Source organism: Pteronotus mesoamericanus, unplaced genomic scaffold, assembly GCF_021234165.1.
Source record: "Pteronotus mesoamericanus isolate MK-2021 breed Mesoamerican mustached bat unplaced genomic scaffold, CSHL_Meso_final contig_164, whole genome shotgun sequence".
In the NCBI taxonomy this organism is placed as follows: domain Eukaryota; kingdom Metazoa; phylum Chordata; class Mammalia; order Chiroptera; family Mormoopidae; genus Pteronotus; species Pteronotus mesoamericanus.
In genome coordinates this window covers 1,930,638-1,944,550 of record NW_026555065.1, presented here as the reverse complement: position 1 = coordinate 1,944,550, position 13,913 = coordinate 1,930,638, and the positions used below count along the sequence as shown (strand labels likewise).

At 36.1% G+C, this 13,913-nt stretch overlaps 1 protein-coding gene across 7 annotated transcripts in view; it reads left to right on the top strand.

Annotated features, from left to right (window-relative positions):
- Positions 1–13,913, top strand: part of MAP2K5 (mitogen-activated protein kinase kinase 5) — a 249,028-nt gene that overhangs the window by 49,288 nt on the left and 185,827 nt on the right. For all 7 annotated transcript variants that reach the window (XM_054565240.1, XM_054565238.1, XM_054565237.1 and 4 more), the window contains exons 7-8: positions 1,260–1,308; positions 8,315–8,379. In XM_054565240.1, the coding sequence (XP_054421215.1) occupies positions 1,260–1,308; positions 8,315–8,379 (114 nt within the window). The remainder of the gene's footprint in view (positions 1–1,259; positions 1,309–8,314; positions 8,380–13,913) is intronic.

Below are 13,913 nucleotides of genomic sequence, written 5' to 3'. Positions count from 1 at the left end.
AAACTCATGCCCAGGTGTATAGTTATGGTAAGGATTAAATCAGGATAATAAGTATCGCATTTAGCACAGTGCCTGGCATATGGTCATCATTCAGTACATGGAACTGCTTCTTCTTTTTTTTGTTTTTTTAACTGGACTGATTTAAGGCAGCTGTTTATTTTTTTGGTATATGTTTCAGCTTTAGTTCCATTCTATAAAGCTCTTAATTTCCACTTAGGTACATGAATTCTTAGACTTGGGAACACATTATTAAAGTTTAGAACCATTGGTTGAGGTCATGTTTTATAGAATCTGGTGAAAGTAGACACTAAGGCTTCATAGTCTGCATTTTACCATAGTAGAAGTTTAAGAAGTATTTAGGAAGAAGAATAATTATAACTTGGAATAGTGAGTGTGGCCAAACTTGAAGTCTGAGGTTTTCTCAAATATAAATTATTAGAAGTACCAAATGAGTGTGTGTGTGCGTGCGTGCGTGCGTGCGTGCGTGTGTGTGTGTGTGTGTGTGTGTGTTTGACCAGCATATAATAACAACCAGAACAATCACCACTCTTTATCGAACACTTAGCACATGCTAAGTTGCTGGGCTAGGTTCAAGGGTGGGAATGAAATGGAATGTGTAGATAAGTGAGTAAGGTGTGGTCTTTGTTCTCAAGGAGCTTTCAGTCTTGCGGGGTGTGGTGGGATGAAAGACCTCTATCTACACCAATAAGTAACACAGGGAGGAAAGTTATTTTGGAACCTGAGGTTCAGAGAGAATAAATAAATAATCTGTCCCAGAACACACCGCTATTGCATACCAGGAGTTACTTCTACTACACATTTGCTTCCCAGGAATTGAACTGTAACTCTAACTATAGTAAAAGATCAGGATTTAAACCATTTTTTCTTTTAAAGTTCTGTAATCTTTGTTACGAACATTCTAAGAGTGCATTGTTAGGTACTTCGGATTTAGCAGATGGAGTTCATATAAACTAGCCCCTGAAAGGTTACCCAAAGGCAGCAGAACTAGCAGTCAAAAAAAGTCACTGAAGTAGCCTACAATATTCTAATTTCATTTTGACTGTAGGCTTCTTTGTTACTTTAAATTACTAACAGGGTTTCAGTCATTTTATTAATAGCTTTGCCATTTGGCCAGTTACTTTTGAAAAAATATTATACAAGAAGGATGTAAAGAATGTAGTCCCTATATATATGTTTTACTCTGGAATTGTTCAAAGGTGTTGATCTTACCATTAAAAAATTACGTCTTCCCTTTTCAGCTTAAAGAAGTCTTCTGCTGAACTGAAAAAAATACTAGCCAATGGCCAGGTAGGTGTCATTACATATTAATATTTTCAGATAGTGGTAACTTATTACTGTCTAGTTTTTGTGTCCATAAACCTAACAAACAGATAAAGAGTCTGTGAATATCTTCTTGTCATAAATGAATTACATGGCTTAATTTGATTGGCAGAACAATTTGCAGCACGTTTTTCAAACTGTGCTAATGGGTTTCACTCCCGGCAGATTGAAGTACCATGCACACACCCTGCTGCCTTCTCAGTTCAAAAAAAGTTAATCAGTTCTGAACAAGTGTGTCAACCCACGGGTTGTCGAAATGGCCCTGTATCCTGAGGTGACTGTTTCTTTCATTATCTTTGGAGAGAAAAAATAAACCAAAGTGTTACTTCCTCACCTTAGCGCAGTTCTTTTGTCCTGAGACTAACACTGGCTTTTCAGGGAAATAGAATAACAAGAGGTCATTGGCATTTAAAATTCCTAGGCTTTAGGAGCCCTGGTTTGGCTAGTCAGACAGGCCATCTTAAAGCTGCATGACCTAACCTGCCCAGTGAGGAACAAACAGGCCTGCAGGCTACTTATTTCTCACTAATTTTGATTCAAGTAAATGGACACATCTGAAATAGTATACTGCTTTTAAACATACACTGGTAAATTAAGCTACCTACAGGGTCCTCGATTCTTCAATAGCAACATAAATGCGTTTTAATGTTTGTTATAGAGGAAGCCCTTTGATAGCCTTGGAGGCAGGCGCCTGTCCATTGCGATTAAGCCTGCCTATTAGGCTCTATTGACTGAGACATCTGTGTCACTGCAAATAAAAGACTCTTATTGATTTTCTTAACTGCTGTTCACTTCCCGTCCATGTTTCGAAGGCTGAAATCTTAATTATCTCAGATGCTTATTCAGTGCCTTCACACGCTGACCTCTCCAAGCCTCATTGGCATTTCATGAATCAAGTACTTGTAGTGGAGCATGTCAAGAAGACAAAGCTGGGTCCTCATGCTTGTCCTTTAATATCACCTGTAACTTTGTGGCCTAATAGATTCGTATGCCTTAAAACAGTGACTGTATAGTGGTGCTTCTGGAAGCCTGCCTTATTTAGCACGCAATCCCTTGAATACAGTTAGAAAAAGTAAGTTGATGTCGTTTTGACATCTGATCATCATCCGGAGTGTGAATTCTGGTTCTTACACGTCGTATATACAGCTGAGGAGAATCTCGTATTATATGTGTAATCTATACAGTCTCAGAATTTTAGATCATATTTATCTAATATTTTTAACTTTAAGCAGTCAAAGGTTTGTTTAGATTGAGGTTCACATGTATGTCTTTCTGGTGCTCTCTCTCTATGTGTTCAGAACCAGTATGAAACAAAACTGAACTAAAAACAAAAATACTGAGCCCAGGATATTTATTTATCTTCAACATCTTGTTACTAATTGTAATTTATGTATGAGTCATTTGTGTTCTTCAGCTGGAAAATATATTTCAAAATTGACATAAATTAAGAAGCTTTAACTACATTTGTTCAACTCAGGCAATGGAAAATAACCTGTCATAGATTCCCCTTTCCAAAGTGAAAAATAGTTTATTTCTACTGCAAAAATAAACATTCAGAAATGTTCCTAGTGTTTTGACAACAAACCTACTATCATAAATATCTTAATGTTCTCTGTTATGAGGTTCTCTTCAGTGGAGGATTGCCATGCAGTGATTTTTGACACTTAAAGATTGTTTATTGCTTTCCCTTGGGAATGTGATAACCCCACATTAAATAGGATGGCATTTTCTTTCTCTTCAGGATTAGCCTTCTTTATATTTACTTTCATTCACAAAAACAAGCAAACCCTCCCACCACCATCACCACTATTAGAAATCTTCAAAAATATCTCCTTCTTCTACTAATTCCTCTATTTGTTAGTGCTATAGGCTAACTAAAGAGTGAGCAAGATTGCACTGCAGTGAGGCAATGTGCACAGTTGTGGGCATCAATACATTTCTGGGCTGCACACTAACACCACTTGATATGGAAGATGTAAGTCACATTTAACGATACTTTACCACTTGAGCATAGTTTTTTATTTTAGTGGTTTATGCTCTCAAGCATTAATAATGATTTGCCTTTCCACTAGCCTCCACTTAGATTTAATAAGGAATTCATATTAATCATTAAAAGAAAGGGACATGATTCTTCAAGATAATCAAATATTGACAGGCTAGAAATAGCTTTCAGCCTGGGTTCATTGATATAGGTTATGTGATATAAATATTTATTTCTTTTCTGTCACTCAGAGTAAATGCCACCAATTGATTCAGCATTGATATAGTGTCAACAGTTCATAAGAAACATTTGACTGGCTTGTGTTTTCCGATTAGTCTCTGCTCTCTAAAGTGGGATTTACTAAATCTCTCCAATTGTCTGCTCATAGAGTGTGACTGCTTTCTGAAACCATTATTGCTTCGATTTGTGAAGCAAAGGTTTAGTGATAGGACTAGTTTCTATCAGACCTTTACATATAAAATAAGGATTAATTGAGCATTTTTATTTTAATGATTTATTAGCAATAGGTACTGATTCTTCTTAACACAGGCAGACAATAAACAAAGAATATTTTCTTTGCTGATCCATAATTGAATTCCGTTTCACTTCTCCATTAATTTCATTAATATTATATTAAATCAAGCACTTTTTTAAAAAGTTTAACATTTAGTCTTTGGAATAGAGTCTCCATTTTTCTGTTATTGCTTAAATAGAGGATTCCTTTCTTTCCAGCTTTAAAAAAATCATAAGGTATTTTTGGTATGTTTTACGTAGAACTATAAATCAGTACCAATTATATGTTTTCTGGATGTGTTTTTCCCTCTTCAATTTAACATTGGCCCTTGATTTGAAACTGATTAAAAATGGCTCAGTGCATCAATTTAAAGGATTTAAAAAGTGCACAGTTATCCCAAGTATGTGTAACTTTGACCTTTGCATTCCTAAAGTTGTTTTTCGTCATTTTATTCTTTAGATCTTGTAGGAGATTTTGTGACAGTATTTTTTTATTCCTAATAAATAAAGTGTAAATGTACTGAGAAGTCACAGATCTAGAACTAATTCTGATCTTGCTGCCTTTTTTACTTGTAGTTTGAGAACTTCAGATGCCTTTGGAAAAGTTTTTGTGTTTCAAAAAAATAAAAGGAAGACGAAAAATAGGTCTTGTACTGTATGATTAGCTTCAAAACTAATTCTCACCAGTATATAAAACTCTTAGATTTCTACGGCTTATCTTAGAGTCCATATGAAGACCAAAACATAAATGAGACTGTGCATGTAAGTCAGACTACATGACACCCTCCTCTACCCACACAAACATAACTTTTCCACCCTGGGTTGTCATGTTTGCATTTCTTCCACGGCACCTGCCTCTCTCGCAGCAGGAGCAGGGCCCAGTGCCAGCCTTTTCTCCCAGGTCATTTGCCTCCTTGGCAGTTGACACACAATCATAACTCTTAGGGCTTTTTCTTCCTCCACCCACATGTCTGTCTGTTAGTTTGTCTTTTATTTGCTTTTTAAAATTTTTATTTAAAATTTGCTTCCGTACATTTATTGAATAAGAACTTCCTTTCACCTCTTTTCTATGGAAAGGGCTATGTGATTTTAAAAACGGTTTTCTTCTTAAAAACGAATACCATAACTAATGAAATTGCTTTTAACTTGTGAGTGCCCTTCAGCTCATTGGTTTTCCTCCTGTGGGCCAGTGACCATGGCTGGAGGGGATGTCCCTACACACTTACACATGAGATCAACTGCTAAGGTAGAGCCTCCAGAGGAGCATTTGCAAGAATGAGTTCTAGCCCTGACTGGTTGTTATTGACTAATTGTATGACCTATGTGAATTAGGCTAAATGCTTACAATGCTATAAAATTGTGTGTTTTTTATGGTATCTGATCCTATCATATTTAAATGTACTCTGTGGCTTTTGAACACCACTTTTACATCATAATGAGCACTCTTCCTGTGCTTCATTTTGAAAAGTTGGATTAATGTGCTTATCTAAACTGAAAAGGCAAAAATGTTATTAGCTGTTTGTTGATCCCTTTAATGATTTTTCATAGTTGAGATCAATTAAAGTAGTACATTTTGATCAGAACTATGAAATTCTGAAAATTTTGTTTAATCAATTCATGGGGTTGGCTCATGTGGTTGCTTCTCGTGTGCCCCCTAGTGGGGACCTGGCCTGCAACCCAGGCATGTGCCCTGACTGGGAATTGAACTGGCCACACTTTGGTTTTCAGGCCAGCACTCAGTCTACTGAGCCACACCAGCCAGGGCAGAATCGGATATTTTAAAATATAAATATTTATCCGTATGTTCATAGGTCAGGCAAAAGGTCTATAGAACTTGAATGAAACATCATAGGAACACTTTACCCATTTTTTTAATGGATACTGTCTTTTTGTGACATCATTCTAGAACTTGTTCAAAACCATTTTTGTCTTTATGCGACATTTACAATCTCCCTCAATCTCTAAGGTATTCCAGATCCCCATCCTTGAATTTACTTATGTAGTGCTTAGCGCGCGCGCGCACGCACACACACACACACACACACACACACACACACACACACACACACACACACACACACACACACAACATAGAACATTCCCAATCTCTGACTCTTTGGGATACCTACCACTCCTGCCTAGATTGTAGTACTGGGAATGCTGGGCTGGGGAGCGGGGGTTGGGGGGGCGGGCTGCTTCCCTTCTCTTTTCAGCCTCGTAGGTAGTAGAGGTAAAAAGACTATGATGTTGGGATTATGATGATTGAAGCTGCTCAGAGACATGCCATACTTACTCCTCTGCATCCTCTTCCTCCAACAAAATATCACAAAATCAAACACCCTCCAAAGCCCTAGGTCTGTCCCAGTGTATCACTGGAATGTGTAATATCAATATGTCTTAGTGTGTATATTTTTCTGAGAGGAAATTACTGGTCCTTTTACCCGAAAGGCCCTGATGGAGCAGTGGAGGCAGAAGAGATATGACCACAGATTGTGCCCCTCCGGAGCCCGGCCCCTCTATACTGCATAGCTACAGCCTGTTTACCCATAAATCTCAGTGCCACTAATTCCAAATTTGTAGACTAGAGTGAAATATCTTTCTCCTGGAAATTTACTTCAAGCTATGATGACGGTGCAGCTTGTTAGGCAAGTTAATGATACAAATTAGGTTGTTAGAGTCATGTTTAGAATACCCAGAGAAATATTTTAAAGGAATTAGCCTATCTGTACCCACCAGTAGATGCTGGTATTTACATATGTATCCTTCACATCCATCCATCCAAGTAAGCCTAAAAGCAACTCTGGTTTAGCATCTCAAGTTGCTTTATGTGTTTTTTTCTTTAATGCCGTCTTAAAATTTATCCTTTGGTCCAGAATCATGAGGTTTTCTTTTTTTCATACCATATCTTTTACACAGGTTAAAACACTTTTTTAAAAAAAATATTAGTAATATGAAGGTAGTGAAGAACAGAATTTCCATGAAATGGAGAAATAGTTACCAGTTTTTCTGACTTGTCTGTCATTTCTCCATTGACCCTAAATATAGTAATTAGCTAATAGCAAATTGCATCAATTAGGTTGTACTACAATTAAATTGGGTTCAGAATTGCCCTTCATACATATATCTGCCAATATTCTTTTAGGGGTTGGCAAAATGGCTTGGAAAGGAAGCTGTTTCTGTTACCTACACTGTACTCCTAATTATCACAGTTCTCTGAAGCTTCAGCCTCAGAAATGTATAGAAGAAAAATATTTCCCTTGATAAATGAAGCCTTGCTTTATTCAATTGGTGGAAGGGTAGAGTACAGCAAAATAGTTAAAGCTTTACTATAATGGTCTGAAAGCAAACTATTTTTTTCCAGGTGATATTGAATTAAAAACTCCATCCATTTTCTGCTCATGCAAGGCAGTTCAATTCCCTGGAAATTGATTTTTTTTTTTTTCAGGGCTTAGTATGGCTTTTCCCAAGCTTTAGCTATATGGAAAATAACACTTTTATTGAAGCCACTTAGTGAATAAAGTTGGCAGTTAATTTTTAAGCAACCGGACCAGAGTGTAGAAAATTACTGAATGCATCAAATATAATCTGATAAATAATTATTTAGGGAGTTCTTTAAAACTCTAAAACATTATTTTGTGGGCACTAAAATAATTCACCACTATTTGTGATACAAATGAGAGTAGTATTTGTGGTATAACAGTTTTACAGAACCTGGGAAAATGTCTATGCTGTTACATGTTTTAAATTATGGAAATGACTTTATAAGAATCACATGCCTATGTTTTCTCTTTATGCATTATAATATTTGACTATATGTGCATTTTAAAGTGCATTGATTTGGTACTTTTTCATCAGCATAATAGGATTTCTACCCATATATTGCTGTATACTAATTTATCATTTCCAAAGATAACCTATATCTACTCTAGGAAAATCATTAACATTATTCAGTTTGTTTAATGTTAATTATAGGGTCACCTGAGGAGTTTTCAGGGGCTGATTTATTTACAGATCATGAATTAGGTTAAGGCGGGGTGTGGGGGAGAGGGGAAGAGAGAGAGAGAGAGAGTGAGTGAGAGAGAGAAAGAGAGAGAGAGAGAGTGTTTTGTCTTCCCAAGTTTGACTTTGGTTATGTGCAGCGCTATTTGGCATTGGTTATATGTAGTACTGGAGACTGTTCTTATCGGTATCTCTGACCTGACCCTTTTGAGCTATGTTATATCATTCCATTTTGACACCTTTTATCAAACTTTAATGAAATGACCCAGGCAAACAAATTGTCATTAAACTTTCCATCACTTTGTCCCCTGGTATCGTCTTTTATAAATTGGACAGCAAATGTTGTATTGATCTTCTCGTTCTTGCAGCTGAACTTGAAATGACCCAGACTGCTTGTTGTTTATGGCCCAGAGTTGCTTTTCCTTGACATTTTCATCCACAGCATGACACCCTTTTTGTTTTTCTTTCTTTCTTGTGGAGATGAATGAACAAGACATACGGTATCGAGACACTCTTGGTCATGGCAACGGAGGCACAGTCTACAAGTGAGTAGTTAATTTTGTTTAAACTTTCTATCCACTTTTGCCACATGTGGGTATCCAAGTTCTCCTTGGCAAAGATTTTTAAATGACCACTAGCACTTAGATTTTATTTCCACATTTGACTCCAAAATTCTGCAAGGCATCCATTTTCTCAGGAGTTACTTGAAAAAGTGCATTTATATAGCCTTTTTAATATTTCTGAGGCAGCATCTCTCCTGGGTGAGCCATTAATAGTCCACCATTAGCAAGTGCACCTTTAACTGGCTTGAAGTTTAGTACATTTTTTTCCTTTGCTCTTTAACACCATGATTTTTTTTTTTTAACTTGCTACCACCCTATGCTAGTCCCCTTCCTGTTTACAGCTATGCCCTGTGGAAGGCAAGCCTTATAAATACCACTGGTTTGCCCTGTGTCGACACTATAAGTTATTAAAAAGCCTTCTTCCTGTTGTATTTCTTTCTCTACTTACCCTCCTCCCCTGAGAGAATTTCTACACATTGATGAATATGTTAAGTTACAAAATTCTCCCAAATTCCGGTTGCAACGATCCTACCCTGAAGGAGTGTTCATTTTCATATTAAAAAATGCTAACCATAAAAAATAGTTCTCTCGACAGGGAAGTCTTTCTCATGCAAGTAGTGCAAAGTTTAAACTACATAATGTAATATCTGGTACTTAATAGTCTGCAATGGTGTATGAAAAATATTCCACCAGGAATTAAAAAATCCATACTCGGTAAGAAGGCCCTGAGGGAATAATAAAGCTTTCCTCCAGAGAGCTGTCTTCCATACATACGCTATCCCTGCAACACATTGTGATTGTGTTTTTACCTTAGATGTTTCAACATTGATATTAATATATATTTTCAAAGTTGTAAAATAATTTATTTTCAGATTGGTTACTAATGTTCTTAGAATTTTAAGCTCTAACCAACCACATGAATATAGATAAAAATTGCCCTATTGCCCTATGACCATGAAGGGTCACATCCTAAGATCCCAGAACAGCCTCCACATGTAGATGCAGCCTTGGCATAGAATTAAGAGTCCTCAGGGTTAGAAGCTCCCTCAAGGTCATCTGCTCCAATCCCCCACCCAGGGCTTCCGTCCTCTGTGCAGGTAGAGCCAGGATGGGAGTACTTTCTCCTGAATATAGTCCTTTAAGGACTTATATTTACATATTTGAATTGTTTTTTCCTATAAATAACTGGGTACTGCCCAGTGTTGGTATTTCTTGGTCCAAATGTTAAGCACTTCCACTGTGATAATTCAGAGAATTAAGTAATGACATATTTCTCATACAGTCCTTGGGTCTTGCCAGTACGATGTTTGATGGCTAATGTGTCTGATAAGTTTGAGGCTACTATTGGCCTTCCCTGGATCATCCCTTCCCATGCAGCTCCCAGTTCTGCACAAAAAGCATCTCTTCATTTTAGGCTTCTCATCCTATTCTTATCTGACTTGAATTTTTGCCCTGTTCTTAAGATTCTTGGGTTCTGGGACCTTTAGAAAGGAAAGAAAGAATGTGTACGCTCCTATTTCCTTCTCTTGAAGGGAGAAGGAAATAGTTTTCAAAGCCTCAACCTTTCTTCTTAATGTTTTCATGCAGATAGCCAGAAATAATAATACAGAAAAGATTTCTAGCAACTCTTTGGATTCCTTTTATTGGCTTCAAATGGAATCCAAAAACAATTAGACTCCTAACCCATTTCCTATTTGTGCTATTTCACTAAATGTTAACTGCTAAGCATGTTTGTATTTTTTTTAATTGAAGGCCTATTGTGAATTTACTCTCCCGGTTTTTTGTTCTAGACAGAAGACCACCAAACCCTAGCTCATATTTTTTACTAGAAATAATATTCTAAATGTTAAAATTCTGATCTTTTACCTTAAAACACAGGTTTATTTATAAAAGTTTATATATAAAAAGGGGGGTGGGATACAGGGAAATTGAAATAACATGCCCACCCAGCAAGGAAGAATTACAACAAAATTATGTATTTTTTAAAATACTACTTTTAATTGTGATAAAATACATATAACATAATATTTACTATCTCAGTCATTTTTTAAGTGTACAGTTCAGTGGCATTAAGTACATTCACATTGTTCTGCAACCATCAACACTATCCATCTACAGAACTCTTTGCATCTTGCAAATCTGACACCCTGTACCCACTAAATGATAACTCCTTATTGCCCTGGTTAACGTTGTTTTTGGCAGAAAGCATGGCCAGAACTTGTTTTACTAGGGTCACAATATCCAATGGAACATTCTCCCACATGTCCTTAGCCCAAGTACTTTAATTGCTAGAATGCTGCAGTGATATTAGCAATTTATCCAAAGAGTTCATTTAGTTACCATTTCTTAGGCTCAATAGGCATCATTTTAAGATTTAATGTTTTTGACAGCAGTTGTTTATGGAGAGTGAGTGGCAGCACTATGATCATTTTAGTACTTTTTTTTATATATTTGATTTCTTATAAAAATAAGACATTTCAGTTAACATATTACCCTGGTGATTCTTAAGGGGAGAGGACATGAATATACCAAATTGTATAACCACTTTTCATTGATCACTGGCCTTCATTTCGTTCTGGGCTTCACTATATGTTGTTTTTATGTCCCCGGCTTTTAGTTCAGCACAAAGAGATCATATAATCATCAAGAAATGAAGATTACTTTACTAAAGTCTCTATAAAATCAAATGTTTGATGTGTTATGATTGACTTTCTCCTACACTATGTTTACCTTAATGGTGTTGACTATAAAAATTGTGATTTTTTTTTCAAACAAAATGATTACATTACAGGCTATGCTACATAAACTAGATGAAGAAAATATTGGAAAATCCACTCATTGGTAACAAAACTGCCTAATGGGCCTATTTAATTTTTTTTATAAAGTATAATAAAGCTAATAAATGCAAAGCAAAAGCTTAATATTTCAGTCTTATTTGCTTCACTTGATGGGATATTGTGATTTTCAAAGGATAAACTGCAATATATATTATTTAATAGTTGATCACATTTTCATCCCGTAAGTCTAGATGTTCTCCCCAGTTATGCAATATGAAATCCTGGGCCCAGGCATTTAAACCAAATGTGGAGTAGTCCCCTGCTGAGATATTCTCTCTATTATGATAGTGACCTAGGCAGATAATTTTAAGTTGGTGCTTCTTGGATTACTGATTTGAGTGAAATGGATCATAAAAGAAATACCTTAGACTAAAATATAGCCCAAGCCTAAGAGGCAGAATAATTTAGGAAAAGGAAATGAATGCACTTTTCATTATTGCTCCATTTAGCAAAGTGCTACAGGTGTTCCAAAAAAATTAATTCACGAAAGACACATGTTCTGTTCCCCTCTAAGAGATTCATAGTGAATTTCAAAAACTTTGAGGAAGTAGAAAGCAGTATGTGTTAAGTGTGGGAGCTCTGAGTTTTTGAGTCCTGCCTTTGCCACTAACTAGCCATGTGACCGTGGGAAAGTTATATAATGTCTTCTGCCTCAGTTTCCTCATGTGTAAAATGGGGATAATAATAACATCTGTCTTACAGAGTTGTTGTGAGATTAAATGAGATATTCCATAGAAAAGACTTACCACTGTGACTAAATGTTATCTACTGGTAATGGTAGAACGAATAACAGAAAAATCATTAAGCCCTGTGCTTCCTATGCTTACTTGGTCATGGGATTCTTTTTCTGAGAAACACCTATGGACATTTCACAGAATTAGAGTTGTGTTGAATTAATTTTGAGAAATTCTATATTATATTATGATATGTAGTATACGTCTATGTTTTCTTCTATTCTCTAGTTGTCTCATGAATATAATTTTTAACATTATATATTATCTTACATTGTTTTTTTTGAAGTTTCAAATACTTTCTTTTTTGTCATAGTTGATTTTGTTAATTTCTGTAGGACAGCTGGTGTAATGTTAAGCCCATTTTACCACTGGAGAAAACTAGTGTTCACATTTCTGTGACCATTCAGTAGCAGAGACAGAACTCTTCAGAGCACCTCTTCCTTTTACTCTATGTTTTTCCCCCGGGCAGTGTTGTTTCTCAAGGTCAAGCAGAGTCCATTGTGTTTCCTTGTATTTTCTAGTGTACCCAGCAGGGTCCTAAGGATAGAATAGATGCTTTATACATGTTGGCTGAAATGGAATGAGGCAAGTGGAAGTTTTTACAAGCAGGTTTTAGTAAGGCTCTTTAATTGGGTCCTTCCCATATCGAGCTTATTTTAGATTCTGCCTAATTCAGAGGCTACATAATTGTTTTAGAACATTAACCTAGAAGAAGAGGAATTTCTAAACTAAGGGCATATATTTAAGTGATTACTTCTCTTTCAAATATTAAAACTTTGAGTACTTAGCATTCATTAACCCAATGTACAAGTTACTGTTCTCTTTTTCTGGATAGTATGTCACATTGAAATGAAAGTAATTAACAGACTCAGTTACTTTGGAAACATTCTGTAATAACAAAGGCCAGTCACTCGGGGTCTTTGCTCCCTTCTCACAGTTTGATGGAGTCACTTAAGCTTTGGGTCCTGAAGTGAAGTAATATCTAACTCTTAGGACTTAAGTCATGTTAAGTCAGTCAGCCAACAAGCTGTTAAGAATCATCATTTATATTTTTTCCTTAATACAAATTATTCAGGCTGACTCAAGTTGTCAGCTTTTTGGCCATGTATTCTAATCACTAGGTGTTTAAAAACAGTAATGAATTTTCTACCTCCAGCTACTTCCAGGTCTAACCTGGATTTGGGATAGAATTTTCTCAGTGATATGATGGGTAGCATATATGCTGTCTACATGGTGTCTTGAAGATTGGATATATGCCATTATTTAAGAATTAATTTGATCATATCTAGAGGCAAAAAGAAGAGGGAAGGGATAATAATTGTCAAAGGTGTCTTTTCTGTGTTAAGAGATTGTTGGGCAATAGGGTGAGGATGGTCCTTGGAGATGGTAACTGAGATCATGTGAACTATGAAATTGTATTCTGTCCTTGTGATATGACTATACAGGCTGACCAAAACATTGCCTTTGTATTTTGAATCTGGAATTACATCAGTTAAATGGTATATTTTATGAAAATTAGAAGCTCTAGTGGTCAGTTCTATAAAGTGAGAAAATACGTTGTTGTCTAATTAATGCTGTTTAGTAAACAGAAAATTTCAAATCATGGGAATCCCAAGGGGAAACATAATAAATAGTGTCCTTGATGAAACCTATGTAGAACCATATAATACCCAGAAACCTTTCACTTCCTATTTTACTAGCTGACCCTAAGGCGCCAAACCTAAGCAGCGGCAGGTCTGGTTCCAGCCTCTCTACTGGAACCACCCTCCTCCCGCAACACTTTATCTTTTCTTTGAAGTGCATCTTATAAATTAAGAGTAGTTTTTAAATGGTCTTTACATTGACCCGAGAGTAAGGTGATGATTTGATTTATTTTAACTTTAAATTTCCAATCAAATGAAGAGCGTTTTCCTTGTAGCCAAGATCATATTTTTAACAAGCAAAC